Source organism: Corvus brachyrhynchos, unplaced genomic scaffold (assembly GCF_000691975.1).
Source record: "Corvus brachyrhynchos isolate BGI_N302 unplaced genomic scaffold, ASM69197v1 scaffold246, whole genome shotgun sequence".
NCBI classification, from domain to species: domain Eukaryota; kingdom Metazoa; phylum Chordata; class Aves; order Passeriformes; family Corvidae; genus Corvus; species Corvus brachyrhynchos.
The window spans coordinates 1740066-1762921 of NW_008238447.1; the positions used below are offsets into that span (position 1 = coordinate 1740066).

The 22856-nt window shown below is 40.3% G+C and overlaps 1 protein-coding gene and 1 long non-coding RNA gene across 6 annotated transcripts in view; one reads left to right on the forward strand and one right to left on the reverse strand.

The window, feature by feature from the left end:
• The window catches only part of LOC108447275, a 34046-nt gene that overhangs the window by 10183 nt on the left and 1007 nt on the right, over positions 1 to 22856 (forward strand). The window lies entirely within an intron of this gene.
• PDE3A (phosphodiesterase 3A) overlaps positions 4066 to 22856 on the reverse strand; it is a 77807-nt gene continuing 59016 nt past the window's right edge. For all 5 annotated transcript variants that reach the window (XM_008635582.2, XM_017736681.1, XM_017736679.1 and 2 more), the window contains exons 9-16: positions 19621 to 19732; positions 18279 to 18392; positions 16698 to 16897; positions 15112 to 15315; positions 13455 to 13610; positions 9804 to 10044; positions 5835 to 6375; positions 4066 to 5636 (exon numbers count right to left, since the gene is read on the reverse strand). In XM_008635582.2, coding sequence (XP_008633804.1) covers positions 6128 to 6375; positions 9804 to 10044; positions 13455 to 13610; positions 15112 to 15315; positions 16698 to 16897; positions 18279 to 18392; positions 19621 to 19732 — 1275 coding nt within the window. In that variant the 3' untranslated portion in view covers positions 4066 to 5636; positions 5835 to 6127. The remainder of the gene's footprint in view (positions 5637 to 5834; positions 6376 to 9803; positions 10045 to 13454; positions 13611 to 15111; positions 15316 to 16697; positions 16898 to 18278; positions 18393 to 19620; positions 19733 to 22856) is intronic.

Genomic DNA, 22856 nt, shown 5'->3' on the forward strand with positions numbered 1-22856 from the left:
AGGATTACATTTGATTTTGAAAGAAAAGGAAAAAAAAATTTGTTCTATAGAATCTGTTTGATACCGGACTACAATTTCCTTTTCTCCTTCCCACAAAATGCTAGTTTGACTTCCTTCCTGCATGTGTGCAACCCCATCAACTCGAGGACTGATTACACCCACTCTGAGCTGTCAGCTGAGGAATACCCAGGTTCTAAGGCCACCATCCAGGGCTGAGGCTGGCAAGAGGAGGCAACCCTTTGTGCCTGCAGAGAGGTGCGTTCCTCACTCTGTGAACGTGCTTCTGTCTAATCTTCTGCCCATGAGGCCATGGGATGTGCAGCAACTTCTCATACTCATCCTTAAATTGAAACCTTCCTTCCTTCCTTCAACATGTGATGTTGGAACATCTCGATCATGACAGGACTTGCATAAGTAATAGCAAATGTTACATGTTGTTTTCATGCAAGTTTTCCAACAGTCAAAAGCCTCTTCTTCAGAGAACAAAAAGCCACAGACTGCGGCTGTTGTCCTCCCAGCCCACTGAGCACTGTGTGTGTGAGATGGGCCAGCCCTAGCATGGGCCACAGTGCATCTGCACTGCCTCTCCCACACCTGAATTGCCTGGTGCCCTGCCTGCGCTGTCTTCCCTGGATCCCAGTGCCAGCAGAGCTGGTTTGCTGGGCTCCTGGGCTCACACTGACTGGTGCATCTGGCTGCACATACTGAAGGTTGGTGAGAGGCTGGACTCAGACCTGTACCCATCTTCATCAACAGCAAAGCCCTCACAGGATCACACCATAGACTGAGTAGGATAATTCAGAGACTTTGCACAAGTACTTAATTAACAATCAGGTCCAACCACAAACCTTTTGCTGCATTAGACTTATGGCTAAGTTTTCAAAAATCCTTAGGGTTCATGTTGAAAACTGACAAAATTCTCTAGGATTCCAAGACCAGCTAGGCTCAGGTTGCTGACAGCTACCCCACACCTACTCAGCTCACAGATCAGCAGCATGGGCACAGCACTAGATGCCCACAGAGAGTCCTTACAGGCTCTACCACTGACTGATGCTCAATTTGGCAAGATCTTTGGCTTCTTCACACTGCATTCTACTTTCTAGGACATTTCTGAAGAAAGATGGGGCCAGAATTTCAGAAAGAAAAAAAAAATTCCAGCAAAAAAGCAGACAGAAATTTGGAATTTTAAAAGAAAACAAATTAACTTAATGTCCAACATGGAATGCATAGAAAGGGACTTGGAAGTGGAATTTGCTTAGATTCCAAATGGTACTTTAAAAAGCATCTATCTGAACCTCTACAGCCTTAACTTCCTTCCAGATTCAGACCACCAGGATCTTAAGAAATTCTACCAGTGGTACACTAATGGTAAAAGACCCAAATGCATCTTGTATTTTAGGCTGATGATGATGCAGAGAGAAGTTCACCCATGATGCCAGGATAAAAACTGCTGAAAATTATCCTTGCATTAGTAACAAAAGCATTCTCAAATTACATTTACCCTGGGAATCACTTCCTGCCATAACATGACCATGTTTGCTATGAGAACCAGCACCCTGCACAAGGTCACAGGGGAGGCCTTTGGTGACACACAGCTTTGTGTAAAAGATTTCATTCACAGAAAAAGGCTGTCCAAAATCCTGCCAAGAGCACAGTAAAATCCCTTTTCCCTAGATTGTTTCAACTCAATTCTGATGCACAGCTTGCAACATCTCACCAAACACCATCTTCCTACTGGAAGAAGTAGATGATTTTGAGAGATGAATTTTAAAATGCCCTGCACATTAGCTAAAAACAAACCAAGATTTTAGAATTAAAGCATAAATATAGAGCACATGGCCCTTTGAACATGGTGGAAACTATTGTTTTTAGACACAGCAGGTTTGGTTTCTTAGAAGCTAATGTCTTACACTCCTCCTAAAAGAAAAGGTAATGAAATACTTTGGGGCTTTCACGCTCTCTACTTCTACGTGTTCCATCTGCAACACAAGTGCAATGAGAGAAGTTATATTCCATGGTAAACAGCATGTGGCTATCAAGGAAAGTGTCAATATATGGACAAAAGTGTTTACGTGTGGTTGCTATGTGACAGACAGAGTGCTTTTGCAAGGGAGCTGCAAGGACTGTAAAAGCCCCATAATTCAGGCAACAGCAAACTTCTAGACTAGGAGAGAACAGGATCAGACACCAAGTGACATTAAAGAGGGGAAAACAAAATATCCAAATGGAAAAAATCATCTAGTCTTTCTCTTCCTGCTTTTAAAGAACAGAAAACTAATAGGCTTTGGGGTTTTTTGTCACTGCAAAACACTGTTCAAATGGGGGTTGCTTTCTCCAGTATCTAACACGCTGCTTTGCATATGGTATGTACCAGAAATTCCTATCAACATTGTAAACATGCCACCTAAAACATGAGCGTTTTGTTGATTGGATTCAATTAGTTTTCTTTTATTTTTTTTTCTTCCTAAAATATTTCATAGGCTGTGGTTTATTTGGTGCTTGTAACACCAAAGACTATGCAAAGTGGAAAACCTTCAAGATCTAGCCTCCAAAAGGCTGCAGTAACTGCAGGTGAAAAGTTTTGCCTCCTTTGGACTACAAAATACTGTGGAGCGCCCTAAATTACCTGCTTCATTATCTATGAACCCTAAAGCACAAAAAAAGGAGATTTTTCACATTCTTGACATAAAATCTCTCTGGTATTTTCTTTTGTGTTATATCTAAGCCAGCCTGGAGATTTCCTGATCATTGTCTGCAGACATGCACTTCAAAGACTGAGAATCAGATTCATAAGGAGTGGCCACCTGCAGAAATTGGATTTGACTACTCAGTATTTGGAGTGGGAAAAAGAGTCACCTCTTACCAAGCTGAGCACTCACAGCTACTTCAGCTTCTTCACTGGAATTTCTTTCCAGTTTAGATAAAAACAACAATCATTCTGATTTTAAGCCTGGCAGCAATTTCTTCACCATAAAGATCCAATTCAATGACTGTTCCCACAAACAGGCTTGGGTAGCAATGGTGTATCAATTTCTAACAGCTGCATTGACAATGTCAAAAAACAAACTAGAAGCTGACACCAATTTTACTTAATGGCAACCAAAAATGATGACTAGAAAAATATAATGGTTCAATTTCAGCACATTTTTAGATAACTTTTCTTAGTTCAACCCTGCATATGCCAGTTTAGAGGAATATGTGAAACTTCACTTCCAGGATTTTGCCTCATTCTTGAATGCCTCTTTGTAATTTTACCAGCTGGAAACCCACTAATGCTGCAATAGAATTTTTTCATCTTCCAGGTACTGTAAAACCCAATATTAAAGTCCAGTTGCAGTGATTATGTACTGAAAATTGAGAAAGAAATGCTTGGAGATGTGACATTTTAAAGCATCTCTGTGAGTTTAATTTTTAAAGGACAGAATGAGGCATAATAAATCCTTCTCATACTATAAGGTATGCATATCATTTGTACAAGAAAAACCCAAATAAAATGATCAATCAAAGTGACTGAAGAGATGTGAAAACAATGCAAGCTGGAATTGGTGGAGACTTGCTGAGATCTTGGAGACAACTTTTTTCTTTTGAATGCATTCTGCTATGTCCTTTCCCTTTAAAATAGCAGTGCGATTTGGATCTTTGCTTTCCTGATTTCATTGGAAAACACTGCCTAAATCTGCTGAAAGGCAAACACATTCTCTACTGGTAAGAGTAGGACAGGACAGTATCACGCAAATGCAACCAGTAAAAACCCCAAATCCTCTTTTGAGCAAAACCTCATTCTGACATAAATGCAAAGCAAGAAGGAACTCTGAAGTGATAACACAAATGTGATTGGCTTTGATAGAGAATGTTTTCCAGTGTTTTGGGGAGGTGTCAACAGGATCATGAAATTTGGTGAATGTGTAATAATAGCAAAAAGTGATGGGTGTAATGTCAGAAACTTAACACAGAAAGGACTTCTACAAACTCTGCCTTTCACAAGGAAACTTACTCTCACAAGCAACCCTCTTCTTGGTAATGGGCTGCAGAATCAAAGTAGAAAAAACATACATAGTCAAATAATTTTTGAGATACTGAAGTTTATATATATAATTCCTTCTGTGGGAACAAATCTCTAAATTGTGTGGTACTGGTCAGTGCTGCCAGTCTCCAAGAGCATTAATATTTTAAAGCCTTGATCCTGTAGACCACTGGCTTCCCAGAAGGGTCTATACAAATTACTCAAGACTTTATTTGTGGGGTTTGGAAATGGCTACGCTGTATAAAAATGTTTTTGTATTTATTTTTTAAAAAATTATCTTTACAAAACAGCTTTTCCCTTTTTTTCTTTTTCTTTTTTTTTTTCTTAAAGATATCATTATCTACAGGAACCCATAAAAATTTTTCCATATTTACATCTAGATAGCTAATCATTGACAAATATACCGTGACATAAAATATTGAAAGTGAATATCCAACCTTTTAAATAGACATTTGGCTCACAGCATAAACAACAGAGAAAACAAATGAACAGAACAACAACAACAAAAAAGATCTGCTGTTCTTACAGGCCTGATCTTTTTCTTTCTCTTAAAAAAAAAAAAAAAAGAAAGAAGAAAAGTATATTGGTGGGACCAAACATGCTGCTTCTAAGCAGAATGCCAGCAACAAACTGCTCCCATCCAGCACCTCACACTGAAAACCCAAGCTCTCTGAAGCTCACGTGAGTGGTTGCTGGGACACCCGAGTGTCCAGCCCATGCAGGACTGGCACCTGTCCCCCATGCAGCTCCTAATGCACCCTTTGCATTTTTCTGGGGAAGGCCATGACCCCCATGCTCCCCCTTCTTTTCTCTCACAACAGTTTAGCTTTGTTCTTAAATGGTACATTTGGTCATTGATGCCCAGAGGCAGAGGGTGAGGGCAGAAGAGGATAGTGTGCTTCCAAGATAGCTTCCAAGCACACATCTGCTCCCCATTTTCTCCTGCCCAAACACTCGTGCTGACCCCACGCAGCTGTTCATGTGTGCAGCAGTACAGGGAGGGCCAGGTCATCTCCAGGGGAACAGACTGCTGTGTCACACAGTTACCCCTTTGGAAACAGCCCTCCTGGCACATCCCTTTTGCCAGCAGTCTGGGAAATGCCGAGGAGGAGGAGGAGGAGGAGGAGGAGGTGGTGCCGGCACAGCTGGGTAGGGCCAGAGCGGCAGCCTGGGCCACTACTGAATGGCTGCTGCCTGCAGCTGGAGTGCAAACTGGGATTGGAGGGCTATGGGAAAGCAAAGCTCCTCAAAATCGTTCCCTTGCAGGCACAAATTCTCTAAAATTCTGGCCTTCTGTTTGTTGTGGTATATTGGGACATGTGCTACAGCTAGTGTGGTAAGAACTCAGACTATGCTATGTTTCCTCACATCCACTCACACTTGCAAACACCCCCTCACTCACACATATGTGTTGGCAGGATATATCAGCATTCATATAAAGCTTTGGAACTTTTATCCCTCAGCATTAAGAGCAAAAGCTACTTAACTGGTACCTTACTGTTAACTGCAAATGTGCTTCAGAAGCAGCATTTCCTTAGATAACTTTCTTCTGTAAATATCACAGTGACCATAATATATCATTAAATGTATTTTGCTGATGTGTGCAGCCAAGCTCAGTCAGGGCATTTACTGTTAGCTGGTATTGGAGGGACTGGTACCTTCAGGAGTAACAGTGGTATAAGGACTAGAACAGAATAGAATAACAATATATTCACTGAAAGAACAGAAAAAAAATACGTTTGTCTAGGGACAGAGAAACGACACCAAATAGACTGTTTCAGGAGGAGGATGTTGAAATATACCAGAAGACAAAACTGCTATTAAAAAAAAATGGTTCTATATATATATATATTTTTATATAATTCCACCCACCCCCAAAATCTCTTCAAAGACAGTCTGTAAAGCCGGTGTTGCAGTGTGAAAGCTTCCTTGAGCATAGGAGTTTAAACAATGTACCTCACCATAAAAAGGAAAGAGAAACAAATTAAACAGCTGTAGGCGCATTATCCCATACTTCTACAGTGTTGTGTCTAAATGCTGTGCTGGCTTGAGAAAGAGTCTGTGCACGAGTCAATCTGTCTTAAAATACTGCTGTAAATATTGTCATTGGTTTGGTTCTACAGTTGTGTTCTCCTCTTCATCCTTCTTGGCCTTCCCTTTCTCCTCCTCCTCTTCCCTGATGGCCTGGATTTGTTCTGAAGATTGGTGCAGTGTGGATTGCTCCGTGCCTTGCTTCTCTGACCCAGCTAACCTCTCCTCATCCTCAATCACTTTCTGCCACATCTTATGGTTCTGAAGCAGGTGCTGAGTGATCTGACAGTAGATTTTCCTCCTCTTGAACTTCTTCTTTCCTGTAAAACACCATGTGACATTATGTACTGGTTTCTATTGGGGAAGGAAAAGGGACTGAAGGTATAGGAAGCAGACAGAGTGTACTGTGACAGATTTTTAAACCCACAAATTTAAACAGTGTTAAAATTCAGAAAGCTGTGTCTCTCCAGACCTTGGGGAAAGCAAACGGGTTTCCTGCACAGTTTGAGCCCCAGCTTCATCCTATCTCAAGGCTGCATGTTGTCCCTGACTCTGCTGCTCACAGCAGCACCTAGTCTTTGAATGATTATGCATCAAACGTTGCTGAGCTGTTTCTGCTCATTTTATATCAAGTTCTTAAAGACTCTGATCAACACACATTAAATTCTGTGCCCTCCCCACCCCCAACAGATCCCTACTGATTGTCCTAGGGAAAAAAATCCTAATTTTTTTTTTCCACATTTTACAACTCAGAAGAGCTGTAGAAGGATAATGAACGATTACTAATGAAGCATTAGTAATCAAAGGAGGGAACCCATTCCTATGTCCCATTTTCAAAGTCATCTATCTCTCCACCATTGCACTGGAGGTGACCTTAAAGCTTTAGCACAACATTGCTTTGGCACCAGTCTGAGCACTAAAGAAAGGACTCATACAGCCAAATACTATCAGGAAGCTTGCTTCTCTTTGGTTTTGAAGCACCAGTCCCCTGCTCTTAGCCTATGAAGTGTTTTTGTCCCTGGTGGTTCCCATGGCTCCTGACATAGCTGCACTACAAGTGTTTTGCTTTCTGAAGGGTGGTTTTTTTTTTTCCTGTCAGTACAGTCTGTCCAACACAGATTGTTAACTCCTTAACAGTACAAAGTTTGAAAAATTTTCCTGGTCATTAACAGTGACAATGGCAGTCACAGAACTGAAATAATCACCCCTCCAAAGACAACTGCTGATTTTTCTTTAAAGAAGGTGACGTAGAGGAATGTTCTGTACCAAATAAATTTGCGTGGATTAGTATTTGCAGGTTGCCTAAAGCATGTCTGTGTCAGGATCCAAAATGGTTAGCCCTTGAGGCTTTTGAACTGGAAACAAAGAGCTTTTCACTGAGCACAGACCAAATCCAATTCAATCCTTCATTAGAAAGCCCTTGGTTCCCTGTAGGAAACCTTCAGGTTTAGCACTAATAGGAAGCCCCTACCCTGCCAATGCCACAGCAGGACATTCTCTCCTGGGTTTCCCAGGTGACCCCACATCTTGTTGCTCTCTACAGACACTGGCTGTGGTGTTAAAATTTGTCTGAATCACTAAAGACTGAGTCTGTTTAATTCTTATACTTGCATAAGACCTACAGGGAAAGTATGTTCCTGTATAGTAAAAAAATTTTTTCAAGCTACCTTAAGTTTTGTAACTCTTAAATTTATCTGAACTGCTTCAGTGAATTATCAGGACTTAGGTGAAGTGTTTTCTGCCACAATTATATTTCTATCTGCCTAAAAGGCATTTTCATCAAGAAGAAGATCTCTCCCAACATCTACACAAGTCTTAATATCTGTGCATCTGACATCTCAACCTTTTATTGTTTCATTAAGAAAGTTTAGAACATCCAAAATTGTGTTGATCACTGGTATATATTTCTAAGGAACTATGAGGCCCCTATATTGACACAAAAGGTGTCACAGAATCCTGAGTAAGATCCACACAGTCACAGAGAATTTAAGGAACCTGAAGAAAACAATTTGCCACACATAGGTATGATAGAGAAGATGAACATCCCCCATTTGGTACAAAGGAAGTAGAAAGAATTTGTTGGATATTTCAGAACTTCTGGTTCATTAATCTTTAAAGTTTTGAAGACCATAGTCTAAAAACACCAGGCTGAATAGTAAGGTACTATAACAGGGTAGAATGTGAAAAAGAAAACAGAAGACCACTAAAATCGGTCTCTTTGCAATGTGAAAAGTGTTAATAATGATCAGTGCTTTTAACCTGAAAACAGCATTATTTGACTGCACTACTGGTGATACAGAAGATAAGTGAATAGAGATACAAGATGAAAGGAAACAAAGGATTTCAGATTAAGGTTAGACACTCCATGGATATATGAGAACATCCTCCATCTTTTTTTTTCATCTTTTAATACGGCAGTATCAGTTTCAGGCTTTGGGGTCTGTGTTAATTACCAATTGCATACACTTCCTCCTAGCAGGCACTTCCATAAAGGCCACTCTGCCACAAACACGTGGCTCTGCCTATTACAGAACTGACAGATCATGAGGTGCTAAATTAAGCCATGTGTGTTATATTGATGTTTACTGTTCTCTACAAGATTTTTTGTGCATGTGAACGTGCTAAACTTAAAATGTGTGTGTGTGTGTGTGTGTGTGTGTGTGTATGTGTGAACAACAGGAACACCAACAATGATTTCTTAAATACCAACTGTTTACCTCGGGATCTTATTAGAGGTAAAAGGTTAATTCTGCACATCAGGAGACAGATTTTTGTTCCAATCCATATGTGACTTACTGCACTCATCAAATCTTTCTCAGCTTTCCCAACAGAAAACAGGGATGATACCCAGGTAGGGCATGAGCGTGTGGGAAAGAACAGAAAAACTGAGGCTGTTGAGGGGAAAAGCTGTATATTGGCATTTCATGAGTGCACTTAAGGGTGGTGTTTCCTGAAAGTTCTAGATGTAGGAGAGAGAGAGAGGGAGAAAGGACATGAAAGGAAGAAAAAGGTAAAACATGCAGGATTAAACCGCTAAAAGAAAGAAGTCTACAGCTGCAGTATTTTCTCTTAAAAATCACTTCCCACAAGTGCCTGAAAACTCCTTTCAAGGTAAAAAGCTTTAATCTCAGTACAGCAAATATTAGCAATGTTGCATTTCTAGAGAAGAGGCAGGAGAATATGAGCTTTAGTTACTGATCAGCCAAGTGATGCAGCCCCCAGCACACAACACAGCAATGCTCAGTGCCAATTCTCTTCCCACTCTTCTCCACATTTCCTTGAAGAGATTTGCATTAAAATGATTCCATAGTTAAAAACTCTGTTACTGCATCAGCATTTCAGACCCTTATTCTATTATTCCTGTACATCATACTAACTCGTGGAAATGATGAGTGTTTTCCTTGGAAAATCTTCTCCCAGACTTCCTTTTTTCAACTGAAATTCTTGCAGTCTATTAACACCAGTCCTGAAAGAGTCTAGAAAGCCCTCATGCACAGACAGGTGACCCACCACCAGAAACCTCAACTAAGGTAGAAATAAGTGGTAGATATGAACCACATTGGTCCTGAAACCATGGAGCATCTCCATTAACAATGTAAGTGGCTACAGCTTCACCAAGGACAGCACTGACTCACTGTCCCTCTGGAGGAGGCCCATGTTGAACCTGGCCAGCTCACAGCCTCAGCTTAGTGTTTTGGTCACAACATGGAACTTGTTTTGTTGGAAAATGTAAGTGTCAACAACTTACTGGATTCGGCATTTTCACAAGTTTCCATTTCTGCTGTTTCTTCCTCTTCTTGCTCATCAGTGTCTCCTGATTCATCACTATCTTCTATCCATTTTCCTGGCATCAGCCCCGCTGAGTCATAGGAGTTACACAGTGGTCCCACGATGTGAGTGATGAAGGACTCCTGGAGGTGTGCCAGCTGAGGAGCAGAGCGGTCCATGAAAGGGCTGATTGGCAGCCCCAGGCTGGCCTCTTCATCACCCTGGAGATGAAAAATAGCCGTAATTTCTCTGAACGAAATGAACCAAAACTATGTCACAAAAAGGGTGTAAAGCACATCCAACCAATTAAAAATGCTGAAAGAACAAGAAGCAAAGGCCAATGGCACTTCCAGCATGGCACTGCTACAGTGCCATCGTGTCAAATGGGCAAAGTTACAGCTCTTTTCTTGTAGGAGCTGATACCAACCCACTACTGATAACATGAATTTAACAAGGATGTTAATGACTCTGCAGAATGATTCCCCTAGCCCTTGTCCTGAACTTTACACTGTGTGAAAACTTGAAAATTATTATTTCATTTCTTTATTTACATTATTTTAAAAAAATCCCTTCTGATTGTGTGATTGCTAGCTCACACCAACCTTGTTTACCGGGAACAAGACAACTTCAACAAGACAACTTCTACAAGACAGGGCTATCTCACCAAACTAGTGTTCTTAATGATTTTGTCCTTATTAAAAGTAACCTGGAAATGTCCTCTTGGCTTTGGGTCATAAATATTTGTTTCCTGCAACTATTAGAATCATCCCAATGAAAGCAGGCTTTGCTCACAAGCAGTAAATCTTTCCCATGAAGCTTTTTCTTAGCTTTATTTGGGGAGAGAGGGAGGTATAAGAAGAGTTTTTTCTCTCTCCTCTCGTGATGTAAAATAAAGTAAAACTTCATTGCAGAACCAAATCTGATATACTCAATTTCCTATCACAGCAAGGCTTCTGGTGATATCAGTGCACTTTCAGCTGAGCAGACATTACAAGATGCCATTTCCCCCAAAAAATATCTAACCTCCCTAACAAGCCTGATATATAAATTAATGCTTTTAATACAATACAGAGTCCTACATTTAAGGATATAGATTAGAATTTGGGGATACATTTTCAGTTTCCATTATATTATACATTGCTCATATATATCTCCTTGTAATGTAAATTTTTCAGAAGTAATGGTCTTCATATCTGACCTGTCTGTATCTGTGTTCGGTGAAGGCCAAAAAATGAGAGCTAAATTTTGGAGCACGTACAGCAAATATCTCATTTCCTTATGTTTTCTTCGTTACTTTTACAATAACCAACCCTGAAATGTTATGTTCAATCATTAAAAACAAAATATTTGTGTTGACAAAACACTGAAACATGCCATCCATTCTTGAAATAGCAAGCAAATTAAGAAGAGGTGACAGCTTGCTCTTCTTTACAGAAACATATCTGAGATTTCCTGGTTGTGAGCTGGGAAAAATGCTGACTGTTGAAATGTTTACAAATTCTTTTTTGTTGTTCTGTTAAAACATGATTTGTTATGTGAAACATCTTGCAGTGTGTTTTTTTTTATTCTAATATGTCTAACCTGTCTTCAAATAATTATGCTGGGCATGTGAAGAGAAAGAAACATCCTGCAACAATATGACACAGGATTCTGAATATTTCTATACAACACATTTTTACTAAGTAGTGTTTATTTATGTGTAATTCTTCAAAGGAATTGGGTTTTATTGTAACAAAGATATTTCATGATTTTCACAGCAGAGTGAAAATATGTGTGCTTTTTGATAATACTTCCTGGAAAATTCAAACTTCCCATAAAATTCTCCTTTTTAAAAATGAAAATATGAAGACTCTTCCAGTTGCAGAAAAAAATCTAACACTCAAAAGCACGGTGAACACGGTTTAATACACCTCTTGTAGCATATTACATTAAAGAAAACCAGATTTTATTATAGGTAAAATAAATTGAGAATCTGGCTTATCCTGCTTAAAGTCAAAAGTAAGTCCAAGAAAGAAAATGTTCTCTGTTTTGAATCCAATTTCTGGATGATGGAAAACAACACAGATTCATACTGTGGAATAGATAACACAATATCTTCCCACATCTGTATTCTCACAAGCTTGCTTCACTGTCCAACACTGTGATGATACTAATGTATCGGGGCACTTCCCTCTGATGTAACTTATATTGGAACAAAGGAAAGTCATATAGCACATCTGATTAACAGCCTTTGTCTGCCTGCACCAGTCACCCACATAAGCTATGATCATCACCAGAATTGTGAAGCACAGTTTGTTGGGACAGTTGTAATGAAGAAAATTTCCTGAACGAAAATTTGGGACATGAAGGTTGTTTTGGGACACACTTTCTTTGTTTAAGAAAAAAAATGAAAACAAAAATTGAATAATAATATAATATTCATAATATATGTAAGGTTCATTGTACTTTCTTTTTCTTGGGAGATTTAAAAGAAATTATGAAGCTTCAGGTCAATGTTCGAGTTTTGTTCCTTTTCCTGTCTCCTTACATCCTCCAGAAGTCAGCAGCAAATCCTGGTTGGGTTTTTTTTTTTCCAAACTGTAAGTGCAGTAAATTTAAGGAAAATTGAAAAGGTTTTAAAAGGGATTAGTCTGTGACTCCAAGTTACTGCACAGCCTCCTTGAGAAGTCTGTGGGTTGTCTGGTTCAGTGATTTAGCCTGCTTGCTTCATCTGGAAAAGACAGGATGTGGAGTTTAATCTGACCAAAACATTCAAAATGTTCCCACTCAGAAAACAGAGGAATAGTGTGGGAACAGCCCTGACCCTTGCACTCAGCAGGGCTAAATAGGTTATAATGAGAAAAGGTTCAGTTAAGGGCTCCCTTACACCTAGAAAGAGAGGACCAGTGCCTGGCTGTGTTCCCAGGTCTTTGTAAATCAATCTGTGGCTCTCCCCCTTCCTTGTGCCACCAGCATGGCCTTGCATAATTAGTGCAGTTGTACTGACAAACCTCTGAGAGCGGGAAGTGTTGTCCTCAAAAATAAAGTATGGGTCAGGATCAATGTGTAGGGAGCAGATGTGGTTGGCTTGTGATGAGCTGAAAGCCAGTGTTACAGTCCTGCTCAGCACATAGAGGTTCTGCTTGTGTGAACAGAGATGTGGCCTGCAGGGAAGCTAGAATAATCCCACTGCTCTGTTTAGATCATCTGAACAAGGATGTTGTGTCCACTTTTGGAGACTACATGCCAATAAAAGTGTGAGACTGCAGAGGAGAGCCATGAGAACCATCTGATGTCTTGAAAGAACACAGAAGGAAGGATGAAAACATGGTTTGCATTAAAGAAAAGTGAAATGACAGCCATGATGACTGACAACAGGGGGAAAAAAAAACAGGAAAGGAACACTTGTTCACCATGCCAGTGCTTGTCCATAGTGCCGGAACTGAACAGTTCAGCCTGTAGAAACACCATCATCAGAGGTCTCTGAGGACACATCAGAAACCTCAGTGACAAACGGACTTTCACTGGTCCAGCAAAAGAATGGATTAATGCAACTCTAGCCAACCTCTTCACTCCCATTCTCTCCCATCACCAGCTGTATCATGCTGCAGGACTGTTTCACACCAGCCATGCAACTTTGGAATGCATTTACCTGTTCATAAAACTCATTGACGATGCCTTCTGTCCACTGCAGATGCAAGTCTTTGCATTTTGCAGGCCCATTGATGTCAGCCAGCTTGATGCACATCTGACAAACCAGCAAGCGGTCGTTCTCATTGGTCCAGTCAATTCCAACATCATCGTTCACCTAGGAGACAGGAGAAAGAGACCATGACAGTAATCCTGGGCAAAAAGATGCACCCACAAAGGAAGTTCTGACCTGGGATACCGTACAATATGTTTAGCTATTTAACAAAATCACTAGCATAAGCAGGTGAGCTAACCCCAGGCTGGAATTAACAATATGGAAAAAGAAAAGTAAATGAAAACCAAAGAACATTGAGATGAATAATGAGAAATCAATATTTAGCACATTATGCACCTGTTTAAAGCACTTACTAGGAAAACAAACAAATGCAATGTTTCCATGACATTTTTCAGGAAGTAAATACCTACTGGTGTATAAATATAGATTACCATAAACTACCATGCTGGTTTGATTGCAGTGTGAAGATGTGTGTAATGAGCTTATTTCCCTGTTTGATCTAAGTTGAAACTATTTCCACCCTTTTTCCTTTTCTCTATTTTTCCCATACCTCTCACAAGAAAAAGTGATACATATTACCAACTGCTCTAAAATAAAAGCAGAAAGATTAAGGTTGGAAGGGACATGACTAGCAGGGATGCAGAAGGATCTCAGACTTTTATGGACCTACAGATCAGTTTTCTGCCTACCCTGGACCATATTTAGGACCTTTCTTTGCAGATTCTTAAAGCCTAACAAAGAGAGATGTTATAGGGAAATGGAAAACAAAACCAGTCGTACATCTGGAGGCTTCAAAGTGTCAGCGTACAGATCCATCCTAAGCAGTACCACAGGAAAACCTTTTATCTGTGTCACCAAAACAGCTAGGAGGTCCTAGATATGAAACACACTGTCCTTGGGGGTTTCTCACAAGGAACAAGAAAGCAGTACTAGTTCCAAAGGCAGGTAACCAGTTAACATGCCAACAGCTTTGATGGGTGATGGAGTTTATTAAAATATCTGAATAGGAGGTGAATTCCAATAAGTTAGGTTGAAACTGTAAACAGGTTTTAAGAAAGGTTTCTCAGGGTTGTGATTTTATGCTCGCCGAATGGAGCATGCAGGAAAGATCTTTAGTGATCTTTCTCTGGAAAGAGAAAGGAAAGGAAGACCATGCTTTCACTGCATTTGGAGTTAGAATGTCAAAATCGTTGTGATTTCTGTGCTTTGATAATACAACAGTGTCACTAAATCAGTGAAAATTCACTTACAGTAGCCATTATGGAAACTTAGTAATAACATCTTTGATTTTTCCCCTCCAAGTGCTTTGTTAATAGGTCTAAAGTGCCAGCGAACCAGAAAGCAATGCTGAAAAGTAGAATATAAAAATAGTCCGTAATATTTTTAGCCTTAAACCACCTTCTGAAAAGAGTGAATATGTATAAGAAGAGAAGCTGTGCCTCTAACTTTAAATGAGTAAAACCCAACGGAAAGGCCAGATTATTATTCAACATTCTACAGCAGCCAAAAGGACATTCAGAGGAAATAGAAACCCTTTTTGTTGGATGCCACCAAGGCCCACAATCTTTTCTGACCATCCCCCAGAAACCCAAACTAATCTCACCTTGGCGTTGAATTTGGCAACAAAATCAAAGTGTTTCTTCAGGTCAGTAGCCAAAATCGCCTCAATGACGAGGAAACGGAAATGCTTGAACTCCACGTGGTCCAGATTGACCAGGAAGTTGTACTCTGGCCTGGACATGAAGAGGTTCCAGGCAGCAGCAGCGTGGTGGTTCTCCAGCACGGAGCGGTCGTTGTACAGCACTGCCTGCGGAAGCAACGCAGGCAGGGGGACGCTGAGGAACATCTTAGCAAAATCACAGCAACGGATTATTCTGTTTCAGGCCAAGGTTAATGGCTAATAGAACACAGGTGTGTGCTTCCCTGATTCTCAGAATTACCCTCATTTAATGGATTACTGTCTTTGGTAATTGTACCAGGCAACTGTGTCCATGTAGGCCTGATTCCAAATGCAGAAACAAGTCAAATTCCAGTTTCCAGCCTGAAAACACATACTCAGCCTGACAGATAGCTCAATGCTAAAATCCAAAATTGGTGAAATCTTTACCAATATAGGATTCGTAACTCTCACAGTCACGGTAATTCCATTAAGAAAATAACAAGAAAATTATTTTTTCCTACTACTTTATTTTCAAGCTAGAGGCAATACATAAAGGCTAATCATCTAACTTCTTTTTCTGAGTTTTAAAACCACAGAGCTACAGCACTTGTTTCTTACAATTAGATTTAAAGATAGTAGATATCTTCTCCCAGTCTATTTACCTGGCCAGAGTATCAAAGTTCTTCATCACAGAAATGCATTACAAGGATGAGAAGTATTACTATCAATTTATAGACACATACTGATACCAGAGCGAGTTCAGGTGACTTGCTCTTGGTGACAGAGGAAGTTTGGTTGCAAGCTGGGGAGTAAATTTCTGCATCCCTACCTGACTTGCCACCATTAATATATCTTTTTTTATTTCCTAATCCATAGAAGTATTTTCTAGCACAGTGTGCTGAAGCCAGGTGGGTCAGCTATGTAAAGTAAGGAAAGATGATCACATAATTAAGCCAATAAAGAGTAACTCAGAATTGCTGCATTCAACTGTCAGGACTGGCAGCAACTTCTGTGTAACTTTAGGCAAGCCTCAATTCTACATTTATAAAACTGAGATTATTTTCCACTCCCTGCCTCCAAATACTTTCATAAAAAGACTGCAGCTGCTCATGCTCTATAGAAACAACATAAAATATGTTATGATCATGCACAATTAACTTGCAAAGCACAGTCAACTACACAAGTGGGTTTTTTTATTTTATTTTAATCTTTCTACGCCTTATTTGGTAGAATAATTCTTCCATTCTTTCACAGTTACAAATCCTCTACCAGTCAGCAGAGCTTTAGCTTCTCCTTCACTGACACAGTTTATCAGTACCTTTTTCTTAATAGCTCTGCAAACTGAGAGTGTATAGGAGGACTCTCACCAGCAATCCCCAAGTGAAGTGATTATTTCTGTCACTTTGATAAGTTGTTTCAAAATATTTGGCAGACTTGTGCTTAATGGAAGCCACAGGCACCACTAGCAAGGAAAAGCTGTCATCAAGACCTTCCAAACTGTACAGCAACACTGCCTGAGATTTATTTACCTGAGGAGCACTCGTTGCTACCAAGAAGGCATTGGTCCTTCCTGGGTGATCATAATCATGCATGGCTGCAGCTACATAAAGAGCCATCAGCTCCAGGGCAGGGATGTTGCCAGCCAGGCATCCATAGCTGTCATCTGTAGGTGTGTATGTCTTCGAAAACACATAACCCATGTGGCCATGAGTGATTCCACTGTCAGAATCTGAGCAGAAATAAATAAATGAAAACAGTAAAAAAATCCAATGACATTTTTTCATTGGCCTACTGTAACAGAAGCAACAAAGAGGGAGAGAGGGAGCAAATTTACAATACATAACAGAAGAGTAAATGCAGCCTGACCTCAATGCTTTCTGTGCCTATGATCCAGTACAATAAGGCAAACAATTGGAAAGGAACAAATCCTGATCCCACCTGGGGATCTTCCCGACATCCAGCAAAACCTATTTTCAAATTATGTAAGTTACAAGCAGTGAGACATGGATTCACAGCCATGCCGGAGCTTTGTGAGGGAACTTGATCTTCCCACTCCTTCCTCTAATTTCTTTCATCATGTAGACAAGTCTATGAGACACTGATAGTCCTTAAAGCAATGGACTAGAATTTATTAATTACATTGCAGTGCATTTTTTCCAATATGAACGTCTAGACTTTTAATCTTTGCTGATAATCCTCTTACCATCCTCTTTTTGAAGCATCTCAAGCATACCTGTCAGAGACACATACTGAGATGCTTTGCTAATTTAATCTGAATGACCTTGAATGGATCTTGCATGCAGCTGAACAATGTTTTCCAAATAAAAAACATCAAAAAACCTCAAAACTCAACCCCCTCTCATTCCACCTCACCTACAAAACCACCAAAATCCCTTTCTAATAAATGTTTCCAGGAATAAAACCATTTAACACCAAAAAAAAAAAAAATTGAGCAAACTCCTGCTTTTCCAGCAACTCTCTGAGAACTCCCACAAAACACAGACAGGTCCTCTAGTTGCCACAGCTGAACATGGAGAAGTTAATACAAAAATGCAAGAAGAACAGCTTCCTGTAATGAGCAATAATAAAACAGAAGGAGAGTGAAGTCTTGTAGAGCAGTTGCCAGATAGTTACAAGTCTCTTTCTTTGGAGACAGTGAGGAAAAGCAAAGAACACTTCATGACAGCCAAGCAGTGGCAAGTGCACAGCACTACCTGCAACGCCCCAGAAATTTTAGAATATCAAAACAATGAAGGGTTTAAGGATTTAAGTCTACGCTGCTTCTGGTGCAGCATTGAAAAGCACTATTAATATGATTTTCCTAGGAAAAAACCTATTGCAAAAATCAAATGGTAACAAAGATCTGTCGTTATAGGCGACCATGAAGGCTTGCATTCACACATCATTAAATGTTAAGTATTGGGTTTTGGAGGAACAATTCCATTCCCTTCAAAGTCACACAAAGACACCTGAACACCCTCAGCGTCCACAGTGTTACTGAACTACAACACTGTGTTACAGATTGCAACAAGTTCTGCATGCAATCCTCAACTGCTGGTTTACACCAAATTTCATGAGAGAAAATTTAAGAATACAACATTAAAATATACCTGAATCACTTGCTGACCCGTGGTCATTAATCACAGTTGGGAGTCCTGGGATGGGCTGAGTTGTAAGGTACCACACGGCGTGTAGGACATCAGTGGCATGGATTCGGTTGTGATCTGTGATGGAAAGAAAACCACCCAGCTATAAAACATCAGGCTATTTCTGACAGAGGGATATCAGCACCATCTAGTGGGTACTGTGTGGCAGTCAATCCAGCAGAGACAAAATCAACATTACCACGAGCATCAGGGTTGTTTTTACCTTTTCCACAGAAATAATAAAAAAGATAAATTGATTTTGTTCTAGACAAGATATTCCTCTTTCCTAAAACAAAACACACGAGAAAAAAACCAAGGAAATACAGTGCTAGCTTCACAAAAATCCCAGAGACTCTATGAATAGTTAAATGTTTTAAACAGAAAGGAATGGCTTCAGCAGAACAGGCTGTGGGACTTCCATCTCTAACCTCCTCAGGCTGCAATCTGCTGCTTTAGATCCCTGATCCAGGTCAAACACAAGAAAAGGACTGAAACTGTGTCTCTTACTTTCCCAGAACAGGGTCCAGACCACCTGGCTGAAGGCATTTTGAGGTAGTTTTCCTTAGATCCTTCCCACTGTAGCTGCTCCAGCTGGTATTTATTTTTTTGACAGAGAGACTATATGACTTTTTATATATAATGTCTCCTACATTTTTCTGGGAGTGTAAAGAAAACATGTTCCTCAGTGCTGGGTTTATCTGCCAGCTAAAGGGGGTAATAACTCTTTCCTCTTGGGAAAACAAGAGTCTTTTGCAGCTGAAGCAGTTTGATAAATTGGATTTGAATACTTTGGGGATGACTGAAAAAAGGTTTTTCAGTGAACAAATGCTTCCCACTGAAAAATATCAGCCAAGCTGTAGTTACAGAACAGGGTTCACTCATGTATTTGGCATATTTTTTCTGCTTATAAAGCTCATCTCCTTTGGTAGCACAGCATTGGTACTGTGTAAAAGTCCAAGTTGCCTTTAGGGGGTTAAATGTTTCAAGAACCTCCAGCTGGGGCACTGGGGTTTTTATGCAGTTGCATTATCAGAAACAGTCTTTACTTATAATAGCTTTATATGATTTCTGGCTTGTGCAGATTTTGCCATGAATTATGAAACAATGTGAAACATAAAACACAAAGAAAAAAGCTGGGAGGCTGTGGTTCAGCACCAGCCTCTGCCTAGCCATCCATTTGGTCATGATGTACTAGAAGAAAAAAGTAGCTGTTATAATGTGAGAAGAAAGGCTTCGACACACAAGCATGTGGAAAACGCCCAAAACTTTAAGGAAGCATCATTATCTGCCAGGAATTTTTACTTACAAGGTATCTCTCGGTATCCACACTCCAAGGCATGAAAGTAGTTCATAAATTCCCTCACTGGTATTTTAAAGGTTTCAAACAGCCCCATGTCTTCAAAAAGCCTGTATGATACCTGAAAGAAAAAAACAATAAAAAACGATGCTGCTAAGTAGATGAGAAAAACTCTAAAAATTAGATATAAAACTCCTTAGGTCGAATTACCCCATGAAAATCTGCTTTCCTGGTAGTATTTTCTCAAATTCATCTGATCCAGCTGTAGCTGCAGCTATTTGCATTTCTAGAGGGATATGGCTACGCAGTCAAGATATTAGTGCCTAACAGTCCTCCTCATTCCCTCATTACAACCCTCCAGATGTTGTTCTCTTCCTTTCAGGCATATGGATCCCTCAAATTTTGCAAACACCTCAGAAACCTAAATACGTAAAGATGTTCAGAGGTCCTCGGTGCCTTTGGAAAAAATTCTCTACAAACTTATCTCAGAAACATCATCAAGTTAAATCAATTCCCAGAAATGGAAGAGCAAGCAAAGGGCTGACAGAAAGGGGAACCATGTGGATCCTATGCATTGTGTCCTTGCTTTCTCTCCAATTTTGGAAGTGAAATAATAAAAATGACTTCAACAGGATATAAGAGGCAGCAAATAGCTTAGGAAGCAGAGCTGCTCTAAGTGTTCCTGCACTGTAACCACCCAGGAGAGGACGTATTGGGAAGGAGAATGTGACGGATGAGTGAGGAGGTGTTCTGGAAAGATGAATGCTTAGAAATGTAGACAGCAGCTGACGCAAAATGGGCACTTCGGAAGACAAGTTTATCTTAACAGACAAAACAATGGGACACAGTAAAATCACTGCCTGATGTTTTCACTTCTTTCACAAATTGGACCCTAAAGCCTTGCAGACTCTATTTATTTACTGCTGCTAGGCTAAATTCTGTCCTTTTGATGCCATCTGCCTGGTAATGACCTGCCTAGAACTAAGCAACTTGAAGCACATTTGGACTGATGAGTGCTACATGGCAAGAAATGGTTACAAATTACACTTTGTGTTTTACACCTGAATGTAAATCAAACATCTATCCACATCTGTTTTTTATTGTATATTTTGTATATAAAGTGGGACCTGTGAGCTGCACCTGAAGTTTAATGAACATCAGCTCCAAATGTCCTGCCACTGTGGATTTTTACAGTAAGAATAACAAAAACGATATGAATTTGCAGCATTAATGATCCTCCTCCTGCCTCCCCTCATGGTCATTCCCTACCAGGAAAAACCTGCTTGTGAACTAATTCTGGCAAAACATTACAACAGGCAGTGATGGTGCAGAGACAGGTTGAGTGTGGTGTCTGACCCCATCCAGGATGACCCTCTAGTGACCAATATCTGACAGTGGGAGTGGGAGTTCTGCTGGTGGCCCCAGCTCTTACTTCTGTTCCTACCATAACTGAACTACTGAACTATTGTGCTCTGGAAGACAAGAACTTAGAATAAAAGGTAGGGCCCGTAAAAAGTACCCTTCATTACTCTCTGAAAACCCCATGGGATGCCCCTGTATTGAGGCAGAGTGAGTAGAGTGACCTTATGCATAATTTGGATTAGACATAGAACCCTTTTCATCTCCCTAGAATCATGGTTTAACTGTATCAGCTGGGATCCAGTATTTCACCTAGAGAGATGAGGATTCTTACATTCTAGTTTTAGGTCAGTGAAATGTAAGCCACTTATTTCCAGAAAAACATCTCTGTATAAAAAGAGGAATCATAACAAAATAATATTCTGCGGGACCAAATCTTACTGGTCTACACTAGCAGCACTGGAAAGGTATCTTAAATAAAGCATATCATAAAAGCATGTTTTTCCTCCCCTTGGATTTTGGGGGATGGGAAATCCCATAGTTGAAAAGAAGCAAAGTTGACTGTGATGTGTAGGCATGACAGCTTTTCCCTCTGACTTGGAGTAAAATGGCATTATTCTCTGTGGTCATTAGAAAGCATAAGTAGCCAAGCACATACTTTGGCCATTTTCTTTCTTTTCTTTCTCTCTCTCTCTCTCTCTTTCTTTCTTTTTCTTTCTTTCTTCTCTTTCTTTCTGTTCTCTCTTTCTCTCTCCTTTCTTTCTCTTTCTTTCTTTTCTTTCTCTCTCTTTCTCTCTCAGCAAATACGGAGGAAGCAGGTGTAAAGGCAGGTCAGAAAGATGAAAAACAGGCACTGATGTCTTCCCCAAAGTCAACCAGCCAAATTCTTTCATTTAAAAAAAAAACCAAAAACAACTGTGCAGCTTTTTTTATTCCTTGCTCTTGATTAAACATTTTAATGTGCTTCTTCTGTCTTTCAAAATACTTTCTTCCCAACCCACATGCTGTTTCAGGAGCTCCCTGGGAGTTGGAATCCCGTGGGCTGAGCACTTGCAGCTGAGGTGTGGCCCTTGCTGCCAGGGACAAGCCCAGGGACACTCTGATGGCTGCCAGGTGCTTGGCAGAGCGTGCTCCAGCTCCTCCAGCCTCCCTTTCCTGCCTATCTCTCATGATGGCTAATGCTTGAATGAATCATATATAACTCAGAGACTTCTAGTGGCACTGCCTGACGAAGGACAAGCACTTCTGCATGATTCCTAATGGAAGCTGTTTTGCAATTGGGCATTGTTATTCAGATGTAGTTCCTCTCCTGGGTGTTGCAGGCACACGGGAATGGCTCTCCTTGGTGGACATGTGCAAGGCTTAGATTAGCAGTTCCCTTCTCAGTGTTTGCAGGCAACCCTCTTGCACTCCTTTTTATGTCTTGTGTATTTGCTTTCTTCAGATACGTGTTTCTTTGAAATTGCTGGCACCCAGGCTCTGGCTCTGACAAACTCCTCCCAAGGCGGGTGTGATGATCCCAGGAATATCCCATCCCCCACGTGTGGTGATGAGAGGACCAAACAATCCTCTTGTCATCATGCAGGGACCAACTCAGAGGCCCTGCAGTGATGCCACCCTGCCTCCGACACTGCTCCTGTACTGCCAGCATAGGAGCACCTCCACTTCTCTCTATGGGCCCAGTAATAAAAGCTAAACTACAGGTTTTAGTCTTATAGGAGCTGCCAGAAAAATGTTAAGTGTGACTGAAGATATTATTGAACTTTATGGCCTGTTATGAAGCAACAGCTCAGTTCTGAGAGCTTGGCTCTTCATTTCTGAAATGAGACTGAATTGCATGTTCCTCTCTAAACGCTATCATGATTATTTGCCACATTTACTGTGCT